Source organism: Ranitomeya variabilis, chromosome 1 (assembly GCF_051348905.1).
Source record: "Ranitomeya variabilis isolate aRanVar5 chromosome 1, aRanVar5.hap1, whole genome shotgun sequence".
Taxonomy (NCBI): domain Eukaryota; kingdom Metazoa; phylum Chordata; class Amphibia; order Anura; family Dendrobatidae; genus Ranitomeya; species Ranitomeya variabilis.
In genome coordinates this window covers 40707952-40735695 of record NC_135232.1, presented here as the reverse complement: position 1 = coordinate 40735695, position 27744 = coordinate 40707952, and the positions used below count along the sequence as shown (strand labels likewise).

Here is a 27744-nt window from a genome sequence, read left to right as displayed (position 1 = left end):
CCTACGGCCCCCTCCACGTCTCCTGGTGTACTGGCCTGTCTCCTGGTAGCACCTCCAGCCTCTGAACACTACGCTGACAGACACAGCAAACCTTCTCGCCACAGCTCGCATTGATGTGCCATCCTGGATGAGCTGCACTACCTGAGCCACTTGTGTGGGATGTAGAGTCCGTCTCATGCTACCACAAGTGTGAAAGCACAACCAACATTCAAAAGTGACCAAAACATCGGCCAGAAAGCATTGGTACTGAGATGTGGTCTGTGGTCCCCACCTGCAGCACCACTCCTTTTTTGAGGGTGTCTTGATAATTGCCAATAATTTCCATCTGTTGTCTATTCCATTTGCACAGCAGCATGTGAAACAGGATGCAACACTGATTGACAATCAAAGTGAACAGTTTTCACAGAAGTTTGATTTACTTGGAGTTAGATTCTATTGTTTAAACGTTCCCTTTATTTTTTGAGCAGTGTATATTAGCTTAAAATACAAAGCAAATGTGTCTTCTTTAATTTCAGAGATCATTTCATCTTCAACTTGCTTAACTGTTCACAATAACAGTAATTTTAGCTTGGGGTGCCCGAACTTTTACATGCCACTGTACATTAAACAGCAAGATGGATTTAAAAAAAAAAAAAGTAAGGATTTAATTAGCATCAGCATTAAAGTGCCTTTACATAAATGAACCTAGTTTGGGGTATAAAATTCTGAGGACCGAGTTTCTTTAAGAGATTCTTTGGAGGAGAAGGAGCTAGAAGCAGACTGACAGTCTCCTGCAAGTTCTCTTGAATTAATAGTTACACTTTGTTCTTTTATTTTTTACCATAGATTTTAAAGGGAATCTGTCACCCCCAAAATCGAGGGTGAGGTAAGTCCACCAGCATCAGGGGCTTCTCTACAGCATTCTGGAATGCTGAAGATAAGCCCCTGATGCCGGTGGGCTTACCTCACCCTCGATTTTGGGGGTGACAGATTCCCTTTAAATGTAACTGTCATTTTCAGAAAACTTGTAGTAGAATGCATTTGTCTCCTCCCCTCCTCTCACCATAGACTCTTATAAGCACCAACTGTCATCTCCTATCTTAGTAATGGGAACATCTGAACACATTCTTATGCTTTTACCTATGAATTGATATTGAGAGATCAGTCCAGGAAGAGAAAGAAGCAGATTATGTAGTACATATTGCTGTATAATATGATGACCACAACATATTAAGAAGATAAAAACTTTGATGTGAGTGCTTCTTTAAGGATTTTAAAAGTTTATATATTATTATGAACACCCAGTTACTGACGATGACACTGCTAACCACATTAATACATCTATGTCCACGTACTCAAAAGATGGAGGGTGCACTGGCCAGAACGCTACAAAGCAATAATTGCTGATAAAGTCAATCCACAAAGTTGTTAAGTTAGGCAATTGATTTCTTCTGTTAGCTCTTAATTTATATTCTTTGTGCATCTTATTAATCAAGAATTAAAAATCTAAATTTGTTAAGACCCCAAAGAAATCAAACTTAATTAGCTGGAGAAATGTTGTGTTAATGAATATATAATGGCAGACCAATTACATATTAATAAACAGTCTGGCAAGTATTCAGCTCCAGCTTCTGATTCATTAGCTTCTGTTTTATCTTACTTCTGCACTTGGAGTCTTTGATCAAAGGATTTGATGAACATGTTACAACTTCTACAAGTGACTTTTATGTGATAAACATCCTAGATAAGAACAAAATCTAACAATGTAAACTCAAGGTTGTTATGTGCAACTAAAACAATATATAATGAAAAGTACAGAAATGTTGTATAGAAGAAAATAACAAATATTGCCCTCTTTGAACAAGAGTATAATACTGCCCCCATGTACAAGAATATGACTACTATAATACTGCCCCTATGTACAAGAATATTACTGCTATAATACTGCTCCTATATACAAGAATATAACTACTATAATACTGCCCCCTATGTACAAGAATATAAATGCTATAATACTGTCCCGTAAGTACAAGAATATAACTACTATAATACTGCTCATATGTACAGGAATATAACTACTATAATACTGCCCATATGTACAAGAATATAACTACTATAATACTGCTCATATGTACAGGAATATAACTACTATAATACTCCCCCTATGTACAAGAATATAACTACTATAATACTGCCCCTATGTACAAGAATATAACTACTATAATACTGCCCCTATGTACAAGAATATTACTGCTATAATACTGCCACTATGTACAAGAATATAACTACTATAATACTGCCTCCTCTGTATAAGAATATAACTACTATAATACTGCCCCTATGTACAAGAATATATCTACTATAATACTGCCTCCTATGTACAAGAATATAACTACTATAATACTGTCCCTATGTATAAGAATATAACTACTATAATACTGCCCCTATGTACAAGAATATATCTACTATAATACTGCTCCTATGTACAAGAATATAACTACTATAATACTGCCCCTATGTACAAGAATATAACTACTATAATACTGCCCCTATGTACAAGAATATTACTGCTATAATACTGCCACTATGGACAAGAATATAACTACTATAATACTGTCCCTAAGTATAAGAATATAACTACTATAATACTGCCCCTATGTACAAGAATATAACTACTATAATACTGCCCCTATGTATAAGAATATAACTACTATAACACTGCCCCTATATACAAGAATATAACTACTATAATACTGCTCCTATGTACAAGAATATAACTACTATAATACTGCCCCTATGTACAAGAATATAACTACTATAATACTGCCCCTTGTGTATATTGTACTTGCTTCGTATCTTCGTCACCTCAGCGACTCTTTATATCCTATCCTGTACATAGACTCGGGCTGTTGTTCATATGTGAATCCGCTGGAGAATAATTGCTTAATACTCGGCAGGTGTCACATCCGCTATTGAGGACTGTTGTAATGTGACAGTGATGGTTTATTTGCCGCTTTCCAGGGTTTATGAAAAAGAGATATTTTTTTATGTGATAGAATTTATCTGACAGTCACATGTAACACAGTACTTGCTCCACGCTTTGTTGGGGGCATATAAATATATCTTGCGGCAGCAAACACAGCATTTTGGTGTTATTCATCCAGCAAATAAATGTGTGCAGAGGATGAGACTCAGCACTGCATATTATGTAGCTCCTAGTAATGGAGCATAGCCCTAACTGGGAACTGGCTCGTGATATTATTAAAGTGAATATTCACCGTTAGGCCATGTGCACACTGGATTACTCAGAAGCCGGCACAGTCGCCAAGTTTTCACAGACAAAACCTATGCAATAAAATGCCGGCTGTTGTTTTCTTGAAGTGCTTTTGGTGGCCGTCTTGCCGTCATTTTTACCGCGGTTCTGCCACCGTCATCTTTTACTCTGTACTGTGAAGTATAGAGACGGTGGCGTTTGAGCCGGAGCCAGACAAAGTATGAGCACATAACTTCTTTCAACAGCTTCAGGGTTCCAAGAAGTATCGTTTCTCCTTGCGGAGAGTGACATGTTTAGCATGACGAGGTGAGGAGACTTAAAGCCGCAATGCTCCTCTGGGAAATATGCAAATTGCCTCTTCAGAGAGGAAGAAGACTAGAACTCTATGGCCACCTATTGGATGTAGCGATCCTAACAGTCAATGTCAACCCTTTAACGAGCCTTGTCACATGCCTTAGGATAAAAGCCAAACCAGAATCTCAATTTGCAGACAACAGCTTCAGTGTTAAAAGATGTGACATACAAACGGCATATATAGGAGGGGAGGGGCAGCAGAGCATTTGCTCCAGGTGGAGTCATCCGGTAGTGCCATCAGGTTGCCTGATGCAGCGATCCATGGAGTCTCCCAGTCAGCTGCATTTTGCCACCCTCCACTTCAGAGAGGGATTCGGCCATTTTCCAGTGTGGAGAGGGAAGAGCTTAAGCAGAAAGTATTGGGATGGGGAAATATGTGGGGAGACACTATTGTGAGTGGGGGGAATGTGTGAGGTGACAGCATGGAGAGTGGTGGGGTAATTTGTGAGGAAATAGTATGGGGAGCGGGGACTAATGGATGAGAAGACAGTATGGGGAGCTGGGGGAATGCATAACGAGACAGTATGGGGAGGATGGAATATGTAAGGAGTCACTATGGGAACCGGGAGTGAATGTGTGTGGAGAGAGTAATGGGAAGGAAGTGGTAAACATGTGAGGATACAGTATGGGGAGCGTGTAGAAAAATGTGTGAGATGTGTGAAGAGACAGTATGATGAGTGTAGATGTGTGAGTAGACAGTATGCGGAGGGGGGAAATATGTCTTTTGTCAGTATGGGGAACAGGAGGGAATGTGTTATAAGACAGTATGGGGAAGAAGGTGGGAAATGTATGAGGAGACGGTATGTAGAGGGGTAGAAAAATATGTGAGGAGACAGTATGGGGAATTGGGAAATATGTGAGGAGTCACTATCATGAGCAGAAGTGAGCTTGTGATGAGACAGTATGGGCAAGAGGGGGGAAATTTGTAAAGAGACAGTGTGGGGAGTAGGTATAGCAGGGTGTTAGGAGACAGTATGGGGAGTGGTTTGTGCAATGTGTGAAGTGACAGTACGGGGAGAAATGTGTGCAGGGACAGTATGGAGGAGAAACTGAGCGACAACTCTAAATCTTTCTGAAAAACTCAAATCTAGTTAAAAACGTGTCTCTACTTAGTTTCCACTCGCATAACTCAGCAAAAAGGCTCCATGAGAATATACCCCGATACATCCCCCATATCCTTGTATCCAGGTCTCTGTAAATATTTACATGTTTTTCATGTGTTGCAGCTCTATTGCTGTTTAAATTTTTGCAAAATTTGTGAAAATCGGAAAATAAAGCAAAATGACTGCAACAATAGATACAAAGAAAATTGATTGTTCATTTATTTTTCTATTGCTTTACAACACATTTACACGTCACACATAAAAGGCAAAAAATATTTTATTGCGCAAATTAAATAACATCTGTACACATAAGAACTTGTAGCAGAGCAGGTACTATTATCATTGTCCCGTTATTTGGTATCCGATAATCGAAAAAATTCTATTAGAGTTTGAAACTTGTTTTAAACACAGAAATGCAAAATAGCTGCCAACCTGGAGGGGCCCTGTTCCTTCGCCTGCACACTTTATAATATCTGGCTGTTGATCTCTGATAGTCCGGCAGCTGGCAGGTCCCATTATGTCCCAATGAAATCAACTTTACTTTGCAGAAATCATGTCGAATTTCCAAACTTTCTCTACTGTGTGAGGATAGAGACTGTTCCTGTAGTATCAATTGTGGCCACTAGATGGCAATCAAAATTCAGCCTTTCGTTGCACCTAATATTTAGCTAGAAAAGTAATTAAAATTAAGTTTCACAGATAACGTTCAATAGCGGCATTGACGACTGAGAGCACACACTGAGTAATGAATGATCTTAAGTCTTTAAAGGATATGGACACCCTCAGGGGAATTTTAGTTACTTAAATGCATGTATTTTGGGCCCAAAATGATGTTTGCAATTGGGTTATATTAAATATTTTGTGCTATTTGCTTTTTGTAGGCTTTTTTCACCCTGCATGTCCATAGTCCATATTGTGTTAATTCATAGTTTTGATGCCTTCAGTGTGAATGTACAATTTTCATAGTCATGAAAATACAGAAAAATCTTTAAAATGAGAAGGTGTGTCCAAACTTTTGGTCTGTACTGTACATAAATTTCAGTAAAAAAAAATATATATTGTTGCCGAAAATATTGCTCGTATCCTTTAACCCACCAATATTTATTGCCAAGCAAAAAATAGGATTTGCGTGCTGGATGTGGTGTGTAAAAATCACAGCTGTTCTCGAAATATAAAATGTATTAGTGCTGTTCCTTTAAAAAAAATTACAAAAACATAAAAAGTCCCAAAATGGCACTGGCTTATATTTAACTTTTTGCTAAATTCTTCTTATTCTATCTGTTGATTAATTAACAACAACATTACTACTGGTTTGATCAAGCCCTAGAGAATATATCTAGCAAGTCATCCAGATATAAAAATAAAAAAAAACACACCAAATAATACTATAAAATGTACGGTATATATTTAAAAAAAACAAAATCTGATTAACAATTCAAGTTGTGGCCTATCTGCAGCGGGTTGCTATTTTTTAGCAAATTGTCTTGATTTTGACTGGAATTATTCAAGGTCCTTTCCCATCTCACACGGCCCTATCAATCAGATTTTTTTCCATTCTTACCACAACTTTTGAAGCTGTCAAGCACTGCATCCCCTAGTCACCCGTCTGCCACTTAGTACTTAGAGCTTCATTTTACTTTAGTAAGGGCAAAATAAAAATACACGGAGGCTTGGAAGAACTCATATTGTTTTTTCTTTGCCTTCTACTGTCTGCTCTATTAATCAGATCTTCTAATCATTACCAAAACTTTTGAAGCTGTCAAGCACTGCCTTCCATAGCGACCAGTCTGGCATGGTCTACTTAGTTCTTCATCTTAATATACTGAACTGGGAGACAAAGAAGAGCCCAGGAGGTCTGGAAGAAGTCCAGGCAGGATTTCTTCAACTCATACTGACCTAGTAATCAGATTTTTGAAGTTGACAGTCACTACACTCCCTAGAAATCAGTCTGTCACAGATTATCGTTTATATCTTCTTTACCGTTAGTTTAGATAATTAAAATGAAGAGATAATGAGAATCGGCGGAAATTAGACCACCTTTATCTTTCTACTGCCGGCCCTATTAACCAGATATTTCTGTTCTTACAATCGCTTTTGAATTCTCTACTCTTACCTGCACATTCCATTTCCATAGCAACCAGTCTGCCTTGGAATATCTGTATCTTCAGCAAAGGCTAAACAAGTACCGTCGGTACTTTGTAACAAACCATTGAATCTTCTAATGTCTGCCCTATTAATCAGATTTTTTTTAAAATTCTTATCACAACTTTTGAAGCTGTCAAGCACTGCATTCCCTAGTCACCAGTCTGCCGCAGATTACTTAGATCTTCATTTCACTTTCCTAGGGCAAAAAAAAAGATACAAGGAGGCTTGAAATTACTCAAACTAGTTTTCTTTGTCTCCTACTGCTTGCCCTACTAATCAGATTTTTCTATCCTTACCAAAACTTTTTTGAAGTTGTCAAACACTGCATTACAAGGAGTCTCGGCCAAAATATTGAACTGGGGGGTAAAGGAGGCCTGGCCAAAATCCAATCAGGCTTCCTTCATCTCATACTGCCCTAGTAATCAGATTTTTCTATTCTTATCAATACATTTGAAGTTGACAGACACTACACTCTATAGCAACCAGTCTGACACAGATTTACTTGTTTCCGCTTTACCCTTAGTTTAGAAAATTAAAGTGAAGATACAAGGAGGCCCGGCAGAACCCAAACCAGTTTTTCATTATCGTCTGCCACTGATTACTTATATCTTCATTTTAATTTTCTAAACTAAGGGTAAAGAAGATGGAAGGAACTTCGGCAGAACTCAAGCCAGTTTTTCCCCATCTCCTACCGTCTGCCTTATTAATCATATTTGTGTAAAATTCATACAGATTTGGAAATGTCTTCATTATGACTTACATTATGAGACTTCGTGGCAGTACAGCTCTGTGGCTTTAGTTGAATTTTAGAAGAAATGTTCCATGTTACAAAAAATATTCTCTTTGTATTATCAAAAACAGTTCAGCTTCAGGCCTTTATTAATGCCATATTAATAAATTAATGAAATGCCCATCAGGCCTAAGCTACAGATCATTCCATGTAAAACAATGGCTGGGGTTTATGGTAATTTGCATAAATATATAAGGGTGACTTTGGGAGTGGAATAGAGGCGTGGCTTAAAGGATTTGTACAGAAATGTGAAACAATGTTACAAAGTGAGAGTGAATGGAAAGTAATATACACCTGGTTATGCCATACAGATATGAGGAGGGGTAGGCATACCATACAAGAACAGTCTTTCGTCTTACCCACTGTAACAATGATTTTCAAGTTGGAGATAATCTAAAATACACCTCCTAGTACAGGTTCAGGTTGCTGCTCTCCACCATGCTTTACACTGCAGCTCCAGGTTGCAAGATGTGTATGAGTATAATCCCAGAAGTGTATGGGAAGTGGAGTGATTGTAAACTACAAACTAAGCTGCATTGAGAAAAAGAAGATCTTGCAAATAAATATTCATACTTTTTAAAGAGTAACTAAACTTTTAAATTAATTTTGTCCAGTATGGAAAGTTATCAAACTTTGAAAACCACTTTATTAAGGATTTGTCTTCATTTTTGTAAAAAAAAATGCATGTAAGTGTTTTCCAAACCCCTTATTTGCCTTAGTTCAGCTGCATTGATTTTAGAACATTTAGAGTACAGATGATGGCAGTGATGGGTCAGCCTTGCCGCTGTGTGTCACTACATCTGGGGATAAGCTGCTGCAAGAGATTGTTCTGAAAAGCAGAACACTCAGAGGAGGAGAAAGGAGCCGACCGATCACTGCAATCATCTGTACTCCTAAGGAGTACATACTGATATCGATCACTGCAATCATCTGTACTCCTAAGGAGTACATACTGATATCGATCACTGCAATCATCTGTACTCCAAAGGATTACATACTGATATCGATCACTGCAATCATCTGTACTCCTAAGGAGTACATACTGATATCGCTCACTGCAATTCTCTGTACTCCTAAGGAGTACATACTGATATCGCTCACTGCAATTGTCTGTACTCCTAAGGAGTACATACTGATATCGCTCACTGCAATTGTCTGTACTCCTAAGGAGTACATAATGATATCGATCACTGCAATCATCTGTACTCCTAAGGAGTACATACTGATATCGCTCACTGCAATTCTCTGTACTCCTAAGGAGTGCATACTGATATTGCTCACTGCAATTGTCTGTACTCCTAAGGAGTACATACTGATATCGCTCACTGCAATTGTCTGCACTACAAAGGATTGCATACTGATATCGCTCACTGCAATTGTCTGTACTCAAAAGGAGTTCATACTGATATCGCTCACTGCAATTGTCAGTACTCCAAAGGATTACATACTGATATCGATCACTGCAATCATCTGTACTCCAAAGGATTACATACTGATATTGCTCACTGCAATTGTCTGTACTCCAAAGGAGTTCATACTGATATCGCTCACTGCAATTGTCAGTACTCCAAAGGATTACATACTGATATCGATCACTGCAATCATCTGTACTCCAAAGGATTGCATACTGATATCGCTCACTGCAATTGTCTGTACTCAAAAGGAGTTCATACTGATATCGCTCACTGCAATTGTCAGTACTCCAAAGGATTACATACTGATATCGATCACTGCAATCATCTGTACTCCAAAGGATTACATACTGATATCACTCACTGCAATTGTCTGTACTCCAAAGGAGTTCATAGAGATATCATTGCAGCTGAGGTAGGTGACTAGACTAGGTAAAATATTTTTTTTTTATAAGCAAGTCCCTTAATAAAGTGATTTTCATAACTTCTCATGCAGGGCAAAATTGAAAAATAAATTAATAAATAAACGTTTGGTTCCATCTTTCATGATCATAAAATCAGCAGGAAGATTAAAGGGTTTTGGAAAGTTTATGTAAATGATAGAACAGGCCACTAAAAATGACCAAATGAAAGTTTTTTTTCTCTCGTGAGATCCCCAGCGATCAGTTGTGATCAGGCAGCAAGTGTTCGATTATCAAGCAGCGCCTCCGCAGGGGATAAGAAGCATTACACAATTCTTATTGAAATCGATAGGCTGGGTCCTCCAGAAAGATTGTGTCTTAAGTCTGCTCTGACTGATGAAAGAGATTTCCTAACAAAGGACTCTTCTCTATTAAGTCATAATTCCCTGATAGGGTATTTGAAAATGTTTTTTTTTTTTATAATGCAGACTGTCTCTTTAAATAATACTAAAACAACAGGTGACGGGATCCGATCCCCGTGAAATGTCGTCACTGTGCTTGGCGGAATCCACCAGGCGTGGGTTGAACGTCCTCCAATGGTCGGCATCAGCTACTTTCGGGGATGTTCTTGTTTCTCAGTAGCATGAAGTATGGAGACAAGGTGCCCAGCATGTACTCGCTGCAAAATGAGCAGAATTCACAATTATCAGAGAGGGATCAGTAGTAAATGGCAGCATGCAGCAAAGCAACCGGCAGCAGGTGGAGCGGCGTTCGGCACACAAGCCCCTTAGCCGTTAGACGTCTGCCCCCCCAGTGAATTGACTCACCCTGGCTCCCACGGCTTACCCACTCAGGACTGAAACCACACGGAAAGTGAACTTTTATTACTTTTGTGCACATAGGCTCAAGCTTGTTTGTTTCCCAATGTAGGCACAGAGCTTGGCGGTTTCAACTTCAACTGAGGCACAGCGCTTGATGGTTCCATAACAAAACTTAAAGAATAACTAAACTTTAATTTTATATATTTTTTTTAGAACTTTGAACAGAAAGTTATGAAACTTTGCAAATCACTTTCTTAAGGAATTCACCTTCATTACTGCAAGAAAAATTGCATATAAGTGACATCAAGCTTCAGGCTTTTCTCCAGTCTACGCAACCTTCTTCAGAACATTTGGAGTACAGATGATGGCAGTGATGGGTCGGCTCAGCCCCTGTGTCTCACTAAGTGCGGAGAAGCTGCTGCAGGAAGAATGTTCTAATTTGCACAACACTCAGAGGAGGAGACAGGAGATGATTGATCACTGCCATCATCTGTACTCCAATGGAGCAAATAGACTGGGGAAAATCCGGGGTTTGGAAGCCACTTAAATGCATTTTTTAACAGGACTGAAGATAAAGTCCTTAATAAAGTGATTTGCAAAGTTTCATAACTTTCCATAAAGGACAAAATTATTAAAAAAAAATAAAAGTTTAGTTTCTGTTTAACTGGGGACATTTTGATATTTTTTAGTTCCAGTTTGCAGCTCGGGGAGAAAGTTCTATGTCTACGATAGTCACCCAGGAAACACTAGCTACACTTCTGTGTTTTTGACCCAACTCCAGAGTTTTTGGCACCTATAAAGGAGGAAACTCTGAGCTGTAAACATTTTCCCATAGCTGCGCCATATTTTATGTGCACTGGAGAAACCTTCTGGAACCACTGTGTTCCGACACCTCTCAAGAACATTCCACAGATGTTTGCCTGCACTTCCGGGACTCTCGGGGGTCTAGTTATTTACGGAATGATTGGGGGGAGTTAGCAAGTATGATATATACACGCTCTGGCGTCCACCATCGAAGTGCCTCATTTAAAGTGACAGTACCAATAAATGCAATCTGATGCATTATTGAAGCACTAGGTCATGCATAAAACAGTGCAGTATACACTTGGCAGGCAAATGCTCCCCTGCATCTGAGCACAACACACAAACCAAAGAGCAATTGTCAGGCAGCGGCGGTTTACGCACCGCCTAACTCAGGAGAAAGTAATATTGCCCATGCCTGGAAACAAGAACAGAAGATTAAATGTTCATGAAAACAGTTTAAGACGCTGTACAGACTGGCTACTCTGTTATATACACTGCTCAAAAAAATAAAGGGAACACTTAAACAACAGAATATAACTCCAAGTATATCAAACTTCTGGGAAATCAAACTGTCCAATGCTTTCTGGCTGATGTTTTGGTCACTTTTGAATGTCGGTTGTGCTTTCACACTCGCGGTAGCATGAGACGGACTCTACAACCCACACAAGTGGCTCAGGTAGTGCAGCTCATCCAGGATGGCACATCAATGCAAGCTGTGGCAAGAAGGTTTGCTGTGTCTGTCAGCGTAGTGTCCAGAGGCTGGAGGCGCTACCAGGAGACAGGCCAGTACACCCGAAGACGTGGAGGGGGCCGTAGGAGGGCAACAACCCAGCAGCAGGACCACTACCTCAGCCTTTGTGGAAGAAGGAACAGGAGGAGCACTGCCAGAGCCCTGCAAAATGACCTCCAGCAGGCCACAAATGTGCATGTGTCTGCACAAACGGTTAGAAACCAACTCCATGAGGATCGTCTGAGTGCCCGACGTCCACAGATGGGGGTTGTGCTCACAGCCCAACACCGTGCAGGATGCTTGGCATTTGCCACAGAACACCAGGATTGGCAAATTCGCCACTGGTGCCCTGTGCTCTTCACAGATGAAAGCAGGTCCACACTGAGCACATGTGACAGAGTCTGGAGATGCCGTGGAGAGCGATCTGCTGCCTGCAACATCCTTTAGCATGACAGGTTTGGCAGTGGGTCAGTAATGGTGTGGGTTGGCATATCTTTGGAGGGCCGCACAGCCCTCTGTGTGCTCACCAGAGGTAGCCTGACTGCCATTAGGTACCGAGATGAGATCCTCAGACCCCTTGTGAGAGCATATGCTGGTGCGGTTGGCCCTGGGTTCCTCCTAATGCAGGACAATGCCAAACCTCATGTGGCTGGAGTGTGTCAGCAGTTCCTGCATTATGAAGGCATTGAAGCTATGGACTGGCCCGCCCGTTCCCCAGACCTGAATCCGATTGAACACATCTGGGACATCATGTCTCGCACCATCCAGCAACGTCCCGTTGGACCACAGACTGTCCAGGAGTTGGCAGATGCTTTAGTCCAGGTCTGGGAGGAGATCCCTCAGGACACCATCCACCGCCTCATCAGGAGCTTGCCCAGGCAGTGTAGGGAGGTCATAAAGGCATGTGGAGGCCACACACACTACTGAGCATCATTTTGACTTGTTTTAAGGACGTTAGATTTCACTTAAATTTTGTGTGTGACTCAAAATCCAGGTCTACATTGGTTAGTAAATTTGATTTTCATTGATGATTTTTGTGTGATTTTGTTTGTCAGCACATTCATCTTTGTACAGAACAAAGTATTCAATGAGAATATTTCATTAATTCAGATCTAGGACCTGTCATTTCAGTGTTCCCTTTATTTTTTTGAGCAGTATATATATATATATATATATATATATATATATATATATATATAGTATATAAATATACAGGTATAGTATATACATACATTTATATAGTGGAATACAATATATATACAATACAGCCCAAAAGTTAGGACACACCTTCTCATTTAAAGATTTTTCTGTATTTTCATGACTATGAAAATTGTACATTCACACTGAAGGCAACAAAACTATGAATTAACACATGTGGAATTATATACTTAACAAAAAAGTGTGAAACAACTGAAATTATGCCTTATATTCTAGGTTCTTCAAAGTAGTCACCTTTTGCTTTGATGACTGCTTTGCACACTCTTGGCATTCTCTTGATGAGCTCCAAGAGGTAGTCACCGGGAATGGTTTTCACTTCACAGGTGTGCCCTGTCAGGTTTAATAAGTGGGATTTCTTGCCTTATAAAGGGGATTGGGACCATCAGTTGTGTTGAGCAGAAGTCTGGTGGATACACAGCTGATAGTCCTACTGAATAGACTGTTAGAAATTGTATTATGGCCAGAAAAAAGCAGCTAAGTAAAGAAAAACGAGTGGCCATCATTACTTTAAGAAATGAAGGTCAGTCAGTCTGAAAAATTGGGAAAACTTTGAAAGTGTCCCCAAGTGCAGTGGCAAAAACCATCAAGCGCTACAAATAAACTGTCTCACATGAGGACCGCCCCAGGAAAGGAAGACCAAGAGTCACCTCTGCTTCTGAGGATAAGTTTACCCTTGTCACCAGCCTCAGAAATCGCAGGTTAACAGCAGCTCAGATTAGAGACCAGGTCAATGCCACACAGAGTTCTAGCAGCAGACACATCTCTACAACAACTGTTAAGAGGAGACTTTGTGCAGCAGGCCTTCATGGTAAAATAGCTGCTGGGAAACCACTGCTAAGGACAGGCAACAAGCAGAAGAGACTTGTTTGGGCTAAAGAACACAAGGAATGGACATTAGACCAGTGGAAATCTGTGATTTGGTCTGATGAGTCCAAATTGGAGATCTTTGGTTCCAACCACTGTGTCTTCGTGCGACGCAGAAAAGGTGAACGGATGGACTCTACATGCCTGGTTCCCACCGTGAAGCATGGAGGAGGAGGTGTGATGGTGTGGGGGTGCTTTACTGGTGACACTATTGGGGATTTATTCAAAATTGAAGGCATACTGAACCAGCATGGCTACCACAGCATCTTGCAGCGGCATGCTATTCCATCCGGTTTGCGTTTAGTTGGACCATCATTTATTTTTCAACAGGACAATGACCCCAAACACACCTCCAGGCTGTGTAAGGGATATTTGACCAAGAAGGAGAGTGATGGGGTGCTACACAAGATGACCTGGTCTCCACAGTCACCAGACCTGAACCCAATCGAGATTGTTTGGGGTGAGCTGGACCACAGAGTGAAGACAAAAGGGCCAACAAGTGCTAAGCATCTCTGGGAACTCCTTCAAGATTGTTGGAAGACCATTCCCGGTGACTAAATCTTGAAGCTCATCAAGAGAATGCCAAGAGTGTGCAAAGCAGTCATCAAAGCAAAAGGTGGCTACTTTGAAGAACCTAGAATATAAGACATAATTTCAGTTGTTTCACACTTTTTTGTTAAGTATATAATTCCACATGTGTTAATTCATAGTTTTGATGCCTTCAGTGTGAATGTACAATTTTCATAGTCATGAAAATGCAGAAAAATCTTTAAATGAGAAGGTGTCCAATCATTTGGTCTGTACTGTATATACATACAATTATATTATACAAATAAATAAAAAAACAATAGGGGATATAGATTGCTTACTTCACAGTCGTTGATTTGGATACTTTGAATTTGTTCGGGGACGACCAGTGCTCCACCTTGTATTTCAATTCTTTGTTCTAGAAACAAAAAGAGAACCTCCAGGAATCACTACTTGCAGCCTTTCCTTCTCCAGTCCTGCTCATCGCACATCCCAATAATCCCAGATTCCACCACCTGGGGTACATTTTTATGTGACCTTCATGCAGGTCAATAGGAGCCGTATATAGCCGTGTTCAGCTCGCCCTCTAGTGGTGGGGGCAGGAAATCTCAGCGACAATTTTTGTAATATGGGAGATTTTGGAACAAGGCAAGATTTCTTGGAACTAAAAAGGATTTGCATAAAAATGGCACAAAAAAATAGATTTCTGGGCTGATACAGTCACTCGCTTACCGACATGTGGGTTGGTAAAAAATGAGAAGTTTGAGTCACGCTCCCCAAAGTACCCAAAATCAAACAGGATTTGCCCATTTGTGACCAAATCGTGTACATATTAGAAGCTTCCTCCATGATATGTATGAAATCTCAATATTCTTTTAATCTTCCTGTAATCCAGAATATATAGATATCTATATAATTATATATACAGTGTATCACTCTATATTTTTTAGCTCACCTGACATTCGAGCAGATCAATTTTTTCCTTCAGTTCCCCAATCGTGACATCCTGCTCTTTTAGTCGGCCCTTCAGTTCTTCACTCTGGAAAATACAGCAAGAAAACAGAAGCATTGAACTTTTCTTTTTAAAATACATAATTAATTGATTTAAAGGTGGTATTCACTTGGCACCATCCCTTTACGTTAGAATGATACCCATAGAATCACACGGTCACATTTGGTGTCCTGCTGCTGAATCCCCAGCGATCACCTGTGATCTGTGCTGGAAATGTTTAATATTCCACAGCGCCACCACTGGGGAATGAAGTGTTACAAGAAGTCCTTTTAAATGAATGATCTATCCGTTTAATGCCGTCACATGCTCCATCCCTCTGCTCTTTGCAGCCACACTCTGCTCTGGATAAGAGATGGGGGTCCTTAATTAGCATCCCCCTCCACAGCTAGAAACAAAGCATAGCATACTGAGGACTGACATTGATGCACCAGTATTACACTGGGAGCCCTGACAACCAGCTGTATGAACTGGCTATGATGCCTGCCCTTCCACTGTGCGCTGGGCAGTTTCATACCTGTAGCAGAAGTTGCACCTGGTAACACATTTTACTACAGCAATGTCACATTCAAGTGAATGGTAAATATGATTGAAAAGGATGAGACTCAAAACCCCTATAATCAGATGCTCATGGGGGGCATTGAGAATGGGACCATCACCAACTTGAAATTGATAGTCCACACTAAGGATTAATCATCAATTTGAAAGAACCAGATAATGCCTTTTCATTCCCTTCTTCAATTTGTATGTCAGCTCTTCCTGTCTGCTGCAGATTCAGAGCTCAGTGGATGTTCCCTGTGGAGCTGCAGGTTCAGATCTCAGTGGGTGTTCCCTGTAGAGCTGCAGGTTCAGATCTCAGTGTGTCTTCCCTGTGGAGCTGCAGGTTCAGATCTCAGTGGGTGTTCCCTGTGGAGCTGCAGGTTTAGAGCTCAGTGGGAGTTCCAGGTGAAGCTGCAAGTTCAGAGCTCAGTGGGTGTTCTCTGTGGAGCTGCAGGTTCAGAGCTCAGTGGATGTTCCATGTAAAGCTGCAGGTTCAGAGCTCAGTGGAAGTTCCATGTGAATCTGCAGGTTCAGAGCTCAGTGGATGTTCCCTGTGGAGCTTCAGGTTCAGAGCTCAGTGGATGTTCCCTGTGGAGCTTCAGGTTCAGAGCTCAGTGGGTATATCCTGTGGAGCTTCAGGTTTAGAGCTCAAGGGATGTTCCCTGTGGAGCTGCAGGTTCAGAGCTCAGTGGGTGTTCCCTGTAGAGGAGCAGGTTCAGAGATCAGTGGGTGTTCCCTGTGGAGCTGCAGGTTCAGAGCTCAGTGGGTGTTCCCTGTAGAGGAGCAGGTTCAGAGATCAGTGGGTGTTCCCTGTGGAGCTGCAGGTTCAGAGCTCAGTGGATGTTCGCTCTGGAGCTGCAGGTTCAGAGCTCAGTGGATGTTTCCTGTGGAGCTTGAGGTTCAGAGCTCAGTGGATGTTCCCTGTGGAGCTTCAGATTCAGAGCTCAGTGGATGCTCCATGTGGAGCTTCGGGTTCAGAGCTCAGTGGGTATATCCCGTGGAGCTTCAGGTTTAGAGCTCAGGGAATGTTACTTGTGGAGCTGCAGGTTCAGAACTTAGTGGGTGTTCCCTGTGGAGCTGAAGGTTCAGAGCTCAGTGGGTGTTCCCTGTGGAGGAGCAGGTTCCGAGCTCAGTGGGTGTTCCCTGTGGAGGACCAGGTTCAGAGCTCAGTGGGTGTTCCCTGTGGAGCTGCAGGTTCAGAACTCAGTGGGTGTTCCCTGTGGAGCTGAAGGTTCAGAGCTCAGTGGGTGTATCCTGTGGAGCTGCAGGTTCAGAGCTCAGTGGATGTTCCCTGTGGAGCTTCAGATTCAGAACTCAGTGGATGTTTCCTGTGGAGCTCCAGGTCCAGAGCTTAGTGGATGTTCCCTGTGGAGCTTCAGATTCAGAGCTCAGTGGATGTTCCCTGTGGAGCTTCAGGTTCAGAGCTCAGTGGGTATATCCTGTGGAGCTTCAGGTTTAGAGCTCAGGGGATGTTACCTGTGGAGCTGCAGGTTCAGAACTTAGTGGGTGTTCCCTTGTGGAGCTGTAGGTTCAAAGCTCAGTGGGTGTTCCCTGTGGAGCTGTAGGTTCAGAACTTAGTGGGTGTTCCCTTGTGGAGCTGTAGGTTCAAAGCTCAGTGGGTGTTCCCTGTGGAGCTGCAGGTTCAGAACTCAGTGGGTGTTCCCTGTGGAGGAGCAGGTTCAGAGCTCAGCGGGTGTTCCCTGTGGAGCTGCAGGTTCAGAACTCAGTGGGTGTTCCCTGTGGAGGAGCAGGTTCAGAGCTCAGCGGGTGTTCCCTGTGGAGCTGAAGGTTCAGAGCTCAGTGGGTGTTCCCTGTGGAGGAGCAGGTTCAGAGCTCAGTGGGTGTTCTCTGTGGAGCTGCAGGTTCAGAACTCAGTGGGTGTTCCCTGTGGAGCTGAAGGTTCAGAGCTCAGTGGGTGTATCCTGTGGAGCTGCAGGTTCAGAGCTCAGTGGATGTTCCCTGTGGAGCTTCAGATTCAGAGCTCAGTGGATGTTTCCTGTGGAGCTCCAGGTTCAGAGCTCAGTGGATGTTCCCTGTGGAGCTTCAGATTCAGAGCTCAGTGGGTGTTCCCTGTGGAGGAGCAGGTTCAGAGCTCAGCGGGTGTTCCCTGTGGAGCTGTAGGTTCAGAACTTAGTGGGTGTTCCCTTGTGGAGCTGTAGGTTCAAAGCTCAGTGGGTGTTCCCTGTGGAGGAGCAGGTTCCGAGCGCAGTGGATGTTCCCTGTGGAGCTGAAGGTTCAGAGCTCAGTGGGTGTATCCTGTGGAGCTGCAGGTTCACAGCTCAGTGGGTGTTCCCTGTGAAACTGCTCTTTCCAATTCCAATCTCTTTACGGGCTACTAGAACAACCTTTTCTTAAATACTATATTCCACAGTGTAAAATAAGAATATCAGATACCTCCTGCACTGAAGCAGTTGAGCAATGTTAGATCAGGTCTTCATGGGCTTGTGTGACATTGTTATGCCACGTGAGCACTGCAGCCAATCAGTGGCCGCTACTGCCCTGCAGTTCTCATTCTTCCTTTGTATGAATGTCAGACATCTGAAGGAAGTGTGATAATTACAGCAAGCTGTGACATGACAACACATGAGGCAGGGAGCTTCCCTTGAACTCATACATATCTAGCACTGCTCACAGCTGAGGGTTTGTTACAAACATTGTAAGTTCTCTAGTCAACCATGTGAACTAAACAGCCTGGAATTCAGGTTGATACATTTCACCTGCACCGATACATTGTAACAAACTCAGGAATGGAGAAAAATTGGTGTTTCTGATGTATCTGTCTCACAGATGATTGTCTAGATGGAACACATTTATAGCCTCTTCTCAGCAGCTTCTTTTCCATGTTCCTAACATCTTTATCTAAGCAGGTGTGAATCTATTCCATGAAAGCAAGCTGAAATTTTGAGGTGGCTGAGAATATTGGAAGTGGGGTAAATTGCTTCATCATTAGATTTTTGTTTGGTAGAATAGCTGCAATAGTCTTAGTTGACCACTAAGGGGCAGTAAAACTACAGGAGAGGAGTCTAGGTGACTAATATGTGCTAATGGCGCTGTATGGATTCAGCTTCTCATGTGCAGTGTAAATATGTGCAAACTTTTAAATTCAGGCCTAGAAGCTGAGATCTGGGGTGCTGTATGCATCGTTTTCATATGGTGAGTGTTATTTATGAATCTTTCTATTTTCTGTAACTTGAATTCAAGTGTAACTATTGTTTAATTTTTTTTCCATAACACAATAACATACATAAAAATAAAAAACTTTTTACTACATGATATCAGGGAAATCTGCGTCTTTCTTCTCCTCGATTAATCATTCATTCTAAGTTTAGGGGAAAAATTTGTAAAAATCTGCATTCAGTGAAGACAGATTTTCCCATTACTAAGATAGATGACAGTTTGTGCATAGAAAGTTCTATGGAGAACTGTGATTATAGTCTCACGAGAGGCAGAATGTCTAGCTACTCCCTAGTATATCTGTGTCTGCCTCTAGCTCCTCCCTAGAATGTCTGTGTCTGCCTCTAGCTCTTCCCTAGTATATCTGTGTCTGCCTCTAGCTCCTCCCTAGAATGTCTGTGTCTGCCTCTAGCTCCTCCCTAGAATGTTTGTGTCTGCCTCTAGCTCCTCCCTAGAATGTCTGTCTCTGTCTCTAGCTCCTCCCTAGAATGTCTGTGTCTGCCTATAGCTCCTCCCTAGGATGTCTGTATCTGCCTCTAGCTCCTCCCTAGTATATCTGTCTCTGCCTCTAGCTCCTCCCTAGAATGTCTGTGTCTGCCTCTAGCTCCTCCCTAGAATGTCTGTCTCTGTCTCTAGCTCCTCCCTAGAATGTCTGTGTCTGCCTCTAGCTCCTCCCTAGAATGTCTGTCTCTGCCTCTAGCTCCTCCAAGCACAAAATGTCACCTCTTATCTTAGTAACTGGAAAATCTGTCTTAATTGAATCTAGATTTTACCCAAGAATTGAGAATGAAAGATCAGTCCAGGAGTAAGAAGCAGATTTGTCTGATAAGATTTATTACAAAGTAGATTTTTTTCACTTGTAATATTGATTTATGAGATAAAAAGACTTCCTTAAGTGTCACCTCTGCTTCACAAGCAGATATAGAAGTGACTAAACTGGTCCTACAAGGTGCTGCAAGCACTCTGCAGTGCCTACAGTACATGAGGATGTGGGTTGAGCTGTTATGACCCCAATGGCAGAGGGTCTCAGAATTTATTACCAAGTCTGCAAACACAAAAAACCAGCTCATAGGGCAGTGGTAACTAGGCTGACCGTATACCTGAACCTAGCACCACAAATAGCAGCAGCCGGGGAACGTACCTACGTTGGTTCTAGACGTCTCGCGCCAGCCGGAGAACTAACTAACCCTAGAAGGGAAAAGATAGACCTTTCTTGCCTCCAGAGAAAAGACCCCAAAAGTTGGATACAAGCCCCCAACAAATAATAACGGTGAGGTAAGAAGAAAAGACAAACGTAAGGATGAACTAGGTTTTTAGCAAAGAGAGGCCCACTGACTAATAGCAGAATATAGGAAGATGACTTATACGGTCAGCAAAAACCCTATCAAAATTTCCACGCTGAATATTCAAGAACCCCCGAACCGTCTAACGGCACGGGGGGAGAATATCAGCCCCCTAGAGCTTCCAGCTATATCAGGAATCACATTTGGTACAAGCTGGACAGAAATAAAAGCAAATGCAAATAACCAAAAAAATAAGGAAGCAGGACTTAGCTTATTTTGCAAGAACCAGGACCAGCAGACAGGAGCAAACAGAAAGGAACTGATTACAATGATGCCAGGCACCAGACTGAAAATCCAGGAAGCTTAAATAGCAACACCCCTGGACTAACGAGCCAGGTGGGTACCAAGCTAGAGAAAGAAGCTCAAAGTGTCATGTCGCTAGTGACCACAAAAGGGAGCCAAAAAGTCCAATTCACAACAGTACCCCCCCCTTAAGGAGGGGTCACCGAACCCTCACCAAGACCACCAGGACGATCAGGATGAGCAGCGTGAAAGGCACGAACTAAATCGGCCGCATGAACATCAGAGGCGACCACCCAGGAATTATCCTCCTGACCATAGCCCTTCCACTTGACCAGATACTGAAGCCTCCGTCTGGAGAGACGAGAATCCAAGATCTTCTCCACCACGTACTCAAACTCGCCCTCAACCAACACCGGAGCAGGAGGCTCAACAGAAGGAACCACAGGCACAACGTAGCGCCGCAACAAAGACCTATGGAACACGTTGTGAATGGCAAACGACACCGGAAGATCCAAGCGAAAGGACACTGGATTAAGGATTTCCAAAATCTTATAAGGACCGATGAAGCGAGGCTTAAATTTAGGAGAGGAGACCTTCATAGGAACAAACCGAGAAGACAGCCACACCAAATCCCCAACACGAAGTCGGGGACCCACACCGCGGCGGCGGTTGGCAAAACGCTGAGCCTTCTCCTGTGACAACTTTAGGTTGTCCACCACATGATTTCAGATCCGCTGCAACCTATCCACCACAGAATCTACCCCAGGACAGTCAGAGGGCTCAACATGTCCCGAGGAAAAACGAGGATGAAAACCAGAGTTGCAGAAAAATGGCGAAACCAAAGTAGCGGAACTAGCCCGATTATTAAGGGCAAACTCAGCCAATGGCAAGAAGGTCACCCAATCATCCTGATCTGCAGAAACAAAACACCTCAAATAAGCCTCTAGAGTCTGATTTGTTCGCTCCGTTTGGCCATTAGTTTGAGGATGAAAGGCAGAAGAAAATGACAAATCAATGCCCATCTTAGCACAAAAGGATCGCCAGAACCTGGAAACAAACTGGGATCCTCTGTCAGACACGATATTCTCAGGAATGCTGTGCAAGCGAACCACATTCTGAAAGAATAAAGGAACCAGATCGGAAGAGGAAGGCAGCTTAGGCAAAGACACCAAATGGACCATCTTGGAAAAGCGATCACATACCACCCAGATGACAGACATGCCCTGAGACACCGGAAGATCTGAAATGAAATCCATGGAAATGTGTGTCCAAGGCCTCTTCGGGACAGGTAAAGGCAAGAGCAACCCGCTGGCACGAGAACAGCAAGGCTTAGCTCGAGCACAAGTCCCACAGGACTGCACAAATGACCGCACATCCCGTGACAAGGAAGGCCACCAAAAGGACCTAGCCACCAAATCTCTGGTGCCAAAAATTCCCGGATGCCCTGCCAACACCGAGGAATGAACCTCGGAAATGACTCTGCTGGTCCATTTATCAGGAACAAACAGTCTGTCAGGTGGACAAGAGTCAGGTCTACCAGCCTGAAATCTCTGCAACACACGTCGCAAATCCGGAGAAATGGCTGACAAGATTACTCCCTCTTTAAGAATACCAGCTGTCTCTGAAACTCCAGGAGAGTCAGGCACAAAGCTCCTTGAAAGAGCATCAGCCTTCACATTCTTTGAACCTGGTAGGTACGAGACCACAAAGTCAAAACGGGAGAAAAACAATGACCAACGGGCCTGTCTAGGATTCAGGCGTTTAGCAGACTCGAGATACATCAGATTCTTGTGATCAGTCAAGACCACCACACGATGCATAGCACCCTCGAGCCAATGACGCCACTCCTCAAATGCCCACTTCATGGCCAACAACTCCCGATTGCCAACATCATAGTTCCGCTCAGCAGGCGAAAACTTCCTAGAAAAAAAAGCACATGGTCTCATTACAGAGCAACCAGGGCCTCTCTGCGACAAAACGGCCCCTGCCCCGATCTCAGAAGCATCCACTTCAACCTGAAAGAGAAGTGAGACATCAGGCTGGCACAAAACAGGCGCCGAAGTAAACCGGCGCTTCAGCTCTTGGAAAGCTTCCATGGCTGCAGGAACCCAGTTAGCAACATCAGAACCTTTCTTGGTCATATCCGTCAAAGGTTTAACAACACTAGAAAAGTTAGCGATAAAACGACGGTAGAAGTTAGCAAAACCCAAGAACTTCTGAAGACTCTTAACTGACGTGGGTTGAGTCCAATCATGAATAGCTCGGACCTTGACTGGGTCCATCTCCACCGCAGAAGGGGAAAAAATAAAACCCAAAAAGGGAACCTTCTGTACTCCAAAGAGACACTTTGAGCCCTTAACGAACAAAGCATTCTCACGCAAAACCTGAAACACCGTCCTGACCTGCTTAACATGGGAGTCCCAATCATCAGAAAAAACCAGAATATCATCCAGATAAACAATCATAAATTTATCTAGATACTTCCGGAAGATGTCATGCATTAAGGACTGAAAAACTGAAGGAGCATTAGAGAGCCCAAAAGGCATCACCAAGTACTCAAAATGACCTTCGGGCGTATTAAATGCAGTTTTCCATTCATCTCCTTGCTTAATGCGCACAAGGTTGTACGCACCACGAAGATCTATCTTGGTGAACCACTTGGCACCCTTAATCCGGGCAAACAAGTCTGACAACAGAGGCAAAGGATACTGAAATTTAACAGTGATTTTATTCAGAAGCCGATAGTCTATACAAGGTCTCAAAGATCCGTCCTTCTTGGCCACAAAAAAGAATCCCGCACCAAGAGGGGAAGAGGATGGACGGATATGCCCCTTCTCCAGAGACTCCTTGATATACGAACGCATTGCGGTATGCTCAGGTACAGACAGATTAAATAATCTTCCCTTAGGAAATTTACTACCTGGAATCAAATCTATAGCGCAGTCACAATCCCTATGAGGAGGAAGAGCACTGGACCTGGACTCGCTGAAAACATCCTGATAATCAGACAAATACTCAGGAACTTCTGAAGGAGTAGAGGAAGCAATAGACACCGGCGGGGAATCTGTTATGACCCCAGTGGACAGGGTCTCAGAGGAACGTGTAAGTCTGCGATATTCAAAAATCCAGCTCATAGGGCTGTGGTAACTGGGTTGACCAAATAGCTACTCCTAACGCCAACACTAGAAGTAGCCGGGGATCATGCCTACGGTGATCGCTAGATGACTCGCGCCAGCCGGAGAATCTAACTACCCCTAGGAGAAGAAAACAAAGACCTCTCTTGCCTCCAGAGAAAGGGACCCCAAAGCAAGATACAAGCCCCCCACAAATAATAACGGTGAGGTAAGAGGAAATGACAAACACAGAAATGAACCAGGTTCAGCAAAGAGAGGCCAGCTTACTAATAGCAGAATATAGCAAGATAACTTATCTGGTCAACAAAAACCCTATAAAAATCCACGCTGGAGATTCAAGAACCCCCGAACCGTCTAACGGTCCGGGGGGAGAACACCAGCCCCCTAGAGCTTCCAACAAAGGTCAGGATACAGATTGGAACAAGCTGGACAAAAATACCAAACAAAACAAAAGCAAAAAGCAAGGAAGCAGACTTAGCTTGAAATACAGGAACCAGGATCATAGGACAAGAGCACAACAGATTAGCTCTGATTTCAACGATGCCAGGCATTGAACTGAAGGTCCAGGGAGCTTATATAGCAACGCCCCTGAACTAACGGCCCAGGTGAGGATATAGGAAAAGACAGAAGCTCCAGAGTCAAATCACTAATGACCACTAGAGGGAGCAAAAAGCAAAATCACAACAGTACCCCCCCCTTAGTGAGGGGTCACCGAACCCTCACCACGACCACCAGGGCGATCAGGACGAGCGGCGTGAAAGGCACGAACTAAATCGGCCGCATGAACATCAGAGGCGACCACCCAGGAATTATCTTCCTGACCATAGCCCTTCCACTTGACCAGGTACTGAAGCCTCCGCCTGGAGAGACGAGAATCCAAGATCTTCTCCACCACGTACTCCAACTCGCCCTCAACCAACACCGGAGCAGGAGGCTCAGCAGAAGGAACCACAGGCACAACGTACCGCCGCAACAAGGACCTATGAAACACGTTGTGGATAGCAAACGACACAGGAAGATCCAGGCGAAAGGATACAGGATTAAGGATTTCCAATATCTTGTAAGGACCAATAAAACGAGGTTTAAATTTGGGAGAGGAAACCTTCATAGGAACAAAGCGGGAAGAAAGCCACACCAAATCCCCAACACGTAGTCGGGGACCCACACCGCGGCGGCGGTTGGCAAAGCGCTGAGCCCTCTCCTGTGACAACTTCAAGTTGTCCACCACAAGATTCCAGATCCGCTGCAACCTATCCACCACAGAATCCACCCCAGGGCAGTCAGAAGGTTCCACATGACCCGAAGAAAAACGAGGGTGGAAACCAGAGTTGCAGAAAAACGGCGAAACCAAGGTGGCGGAACTAGCCCGATTATTAAGGGCAAACTCAGCCAACGGCAAGAAGGTCACCCAATCGTCCTGATCAGCAGAGACAAAACACCTCAAATAAGCCTCCAAAGTCTGATTAGTTCGCTCCGTCTGTCCATTAGTCTGAGGATGGAAAGCAGACGAAAACGACAAGTCAATGCCCATCCTACTACAAAAGGATCGCCAGAATCTGGAAACGAACTGGGATCCTCTGTCTGACACAATATTCTCAGGGATGCCGTGCAAACGAACCACGTTCTGGAAAAACACAGGAACCAGATCGGAAGAGGAAGGCAGCTTAGGCAAAGGAACCAAATGGACCATCTTGGAGAAGCGATCACATATCACCCAGATAACAGACATGCCTTGAGACACCGGAAGATCAGAAATGAAATCCATGGAGATATGTGTCCAAGGTCTCTTAGGGACAGGCAAGGGCAAGAGCTACCCGCTGGCACGAGAACAGCAAGGCTTAGCTCGAGCACAAGTCCCACAGGACTGTACAAATGACCGCACATCCCTAGACAAGGAAGGCCACCAAAAGGATCTGGCCACCAGATCTCTGGTGCCAAAAATTCCTGGGTGACCTGCCAACACCGAGGAATGAACCTCGGAAATGACTCTGCTGGTCCACTTATCAGGCACAAACAGTCTGTCAGGTGGACAAGAATCAGGCCTATCAGCCTGAAATCTCTGCAACACACGTCGCAGATCTGGAGAAATAGCTGACAAGATAATACCATCCTTAAGAATACCAACAGGTTCAGCGACTCCAGGAGCATCAGGCACAAAGCTCCTGGAAAGAGCATCGGCCTTCACATTTTTTGAACCTGGTAAATACGAGACAACAAAGTCAAAACGGGAGAAAAACAATGACCATCGGGCCTGTCTAGGATTCAGGCGTTTAGCAGACTCGAGATACATCAGATTTTTGTGATCAGTCAAGACCACCACACGATGCTTAGCACCCTCGAGCCAATGACGCCACTCCTCAAATGCCCATTTCATGGCCAACAACTCCCGATTGCCTACATCATAATTTCGCTCCGCAGGCGAAAACATCCTAGAGAAAAAGGCGCAAGGTCTCATAACAGAGCAACCAGGGCCTCTGTTGTGAAATTGGATTTTGGGCTCCCCCGGTGGCCACTGGTGGAATTGAACTGGTGTGCATCATCCCCTCTGTTCACCTGTTTCCATCAGGATGTGGGAGTCGCTATTTAACCTTGCTCCTCTGTCACTTCCATGCCGGTCAACATTGTAATCAGAAGCCTTTCTGTGCTTGTTCCTGCTGCTAGACAACTCCCAGCTAAGTTGGACTTTAGTCCTCGTTTGTTTTTGCATTTTGTTCCAGTTCACAGCTGTAGTTTCGTTTCTGTGTCTGGAAAGCTCTTGTGATCTGAAATTGCCACTCTGATGTTATGAGTTAATACTTGAGTCTTAAAGTAATTTCAGGATGGTATTTTGATAGGGTTTTCAGCTGACCATGAAAGTGCCCTTTCTGTCTTCCTACTATCTAGTAAGCGGACCTCAATTTTGCTAAACCTATTTTCATACTACGTTAGTCATTTCATCTAAAATCACCGCCAATATATGTGGGGGCCTCTGTCTGCCTATCGGGGAAATTTCTCTAGAGGTGAGCCAGGACTATATTTTCCTCTGCCAGGATTAGTTAGTCCTCCGGCCGGCGCTGGGCGTCTAGGGATAAAAACGTAGGCAACGCTACCCGGCTACTGTTAGTTGTGCGGCAGGTTTAGTTCATGGTCAGTTTAGTTTCCATCCTTCCAAGAGCTAGTACTCATGTTTGCTGGGCTATGTTCTCTTGCCATTGAGAACCATAACAGTTTGACCGGACTAAAAAAGGGTTAAATTAATTGACAGAGAAAGGAGAGATAAGAGAAGTCTGCTGAAGATTTTTTTTTTTTTTTTTTCCTTCAGTTCTGAGTGTGCTTGTAATTGAATCTCTTGCAAGTCTGCCTATATTGCAGCCTTTCTCTCTCTCTCTCTCCTTCTAATCCTGGAATGGCTCTGTGTTCACCTGTTTAAAATGGATATTCAGAGTTTAGCTGCAGGTTTGAATAATCTCACCACGAAAGTTCAAAATTTACAAGATTTTGTTGTTCATGTTCCTATATCTGAACCTAGAATTCCTTTGCCTGAATTTTTCTCGGGGAATAGATCTTGCTTTCAAAATTTCAAAAATAATTGCAAGTTGTTTTTGTCCCTGAAATCTCGCTCTGCTGGAGATCCTGCTCAGCAGGTCAGGATTGTGATTTCCTTGCTCCGGGGCGACCCTCAGGATTGGGCTTTTGCATTGGCTCCAGGGGATCCTGCGTTGCTCAATGTGGATGCGTTTTTTCTGGCCTTGGGGTTGCTTTATGAGGAACCTCAGTTAGAGCTTCAGGCGGAAAAGGCCTTGATGTCCCTATCTCAGGGGCAAGACGAAGCTGAAATATACTGCCAGAAATTCCGTAAATGGGCTGTGCTTACTCAGTGGAATGAGTGCGCCCTGGCG

General features: G+C 43.3%; 1 protein-coding gene across 1 annotated transcript in view; it reads right to left on the bottom strand.

Annotated features, from left to right (window-relative positions):
- Window positions 1-9509: 9509 nt before the first annotated feature.
- The window catches only part of CCDC68 (coiled-coil domain containing 68), a 61365-nt gene continuing 43130 nt past the window's right edge, over window positions 9510-27744 (bottom strand). Inside the window, exons 9-11 of the mRNA XM_077282482.1 lie at window positions 15379-15462; window positions 14765-14841; window positions 9510-10137 (exon numbers count right to left, since the gene is read on the bottom strand). Of these exons, the coding sequence (XP_077138597.1) occupies window positions 10065-10137; window positions 14765-14841; window positions 15379-15462 (234 nt within the window). The 3' untranslated portion in view covers window positions 9510-10064. The remainder of the gene's footprint in view (window positions 10138-14764; window positions 14842-15378; window positions 15463-27744) is intronic.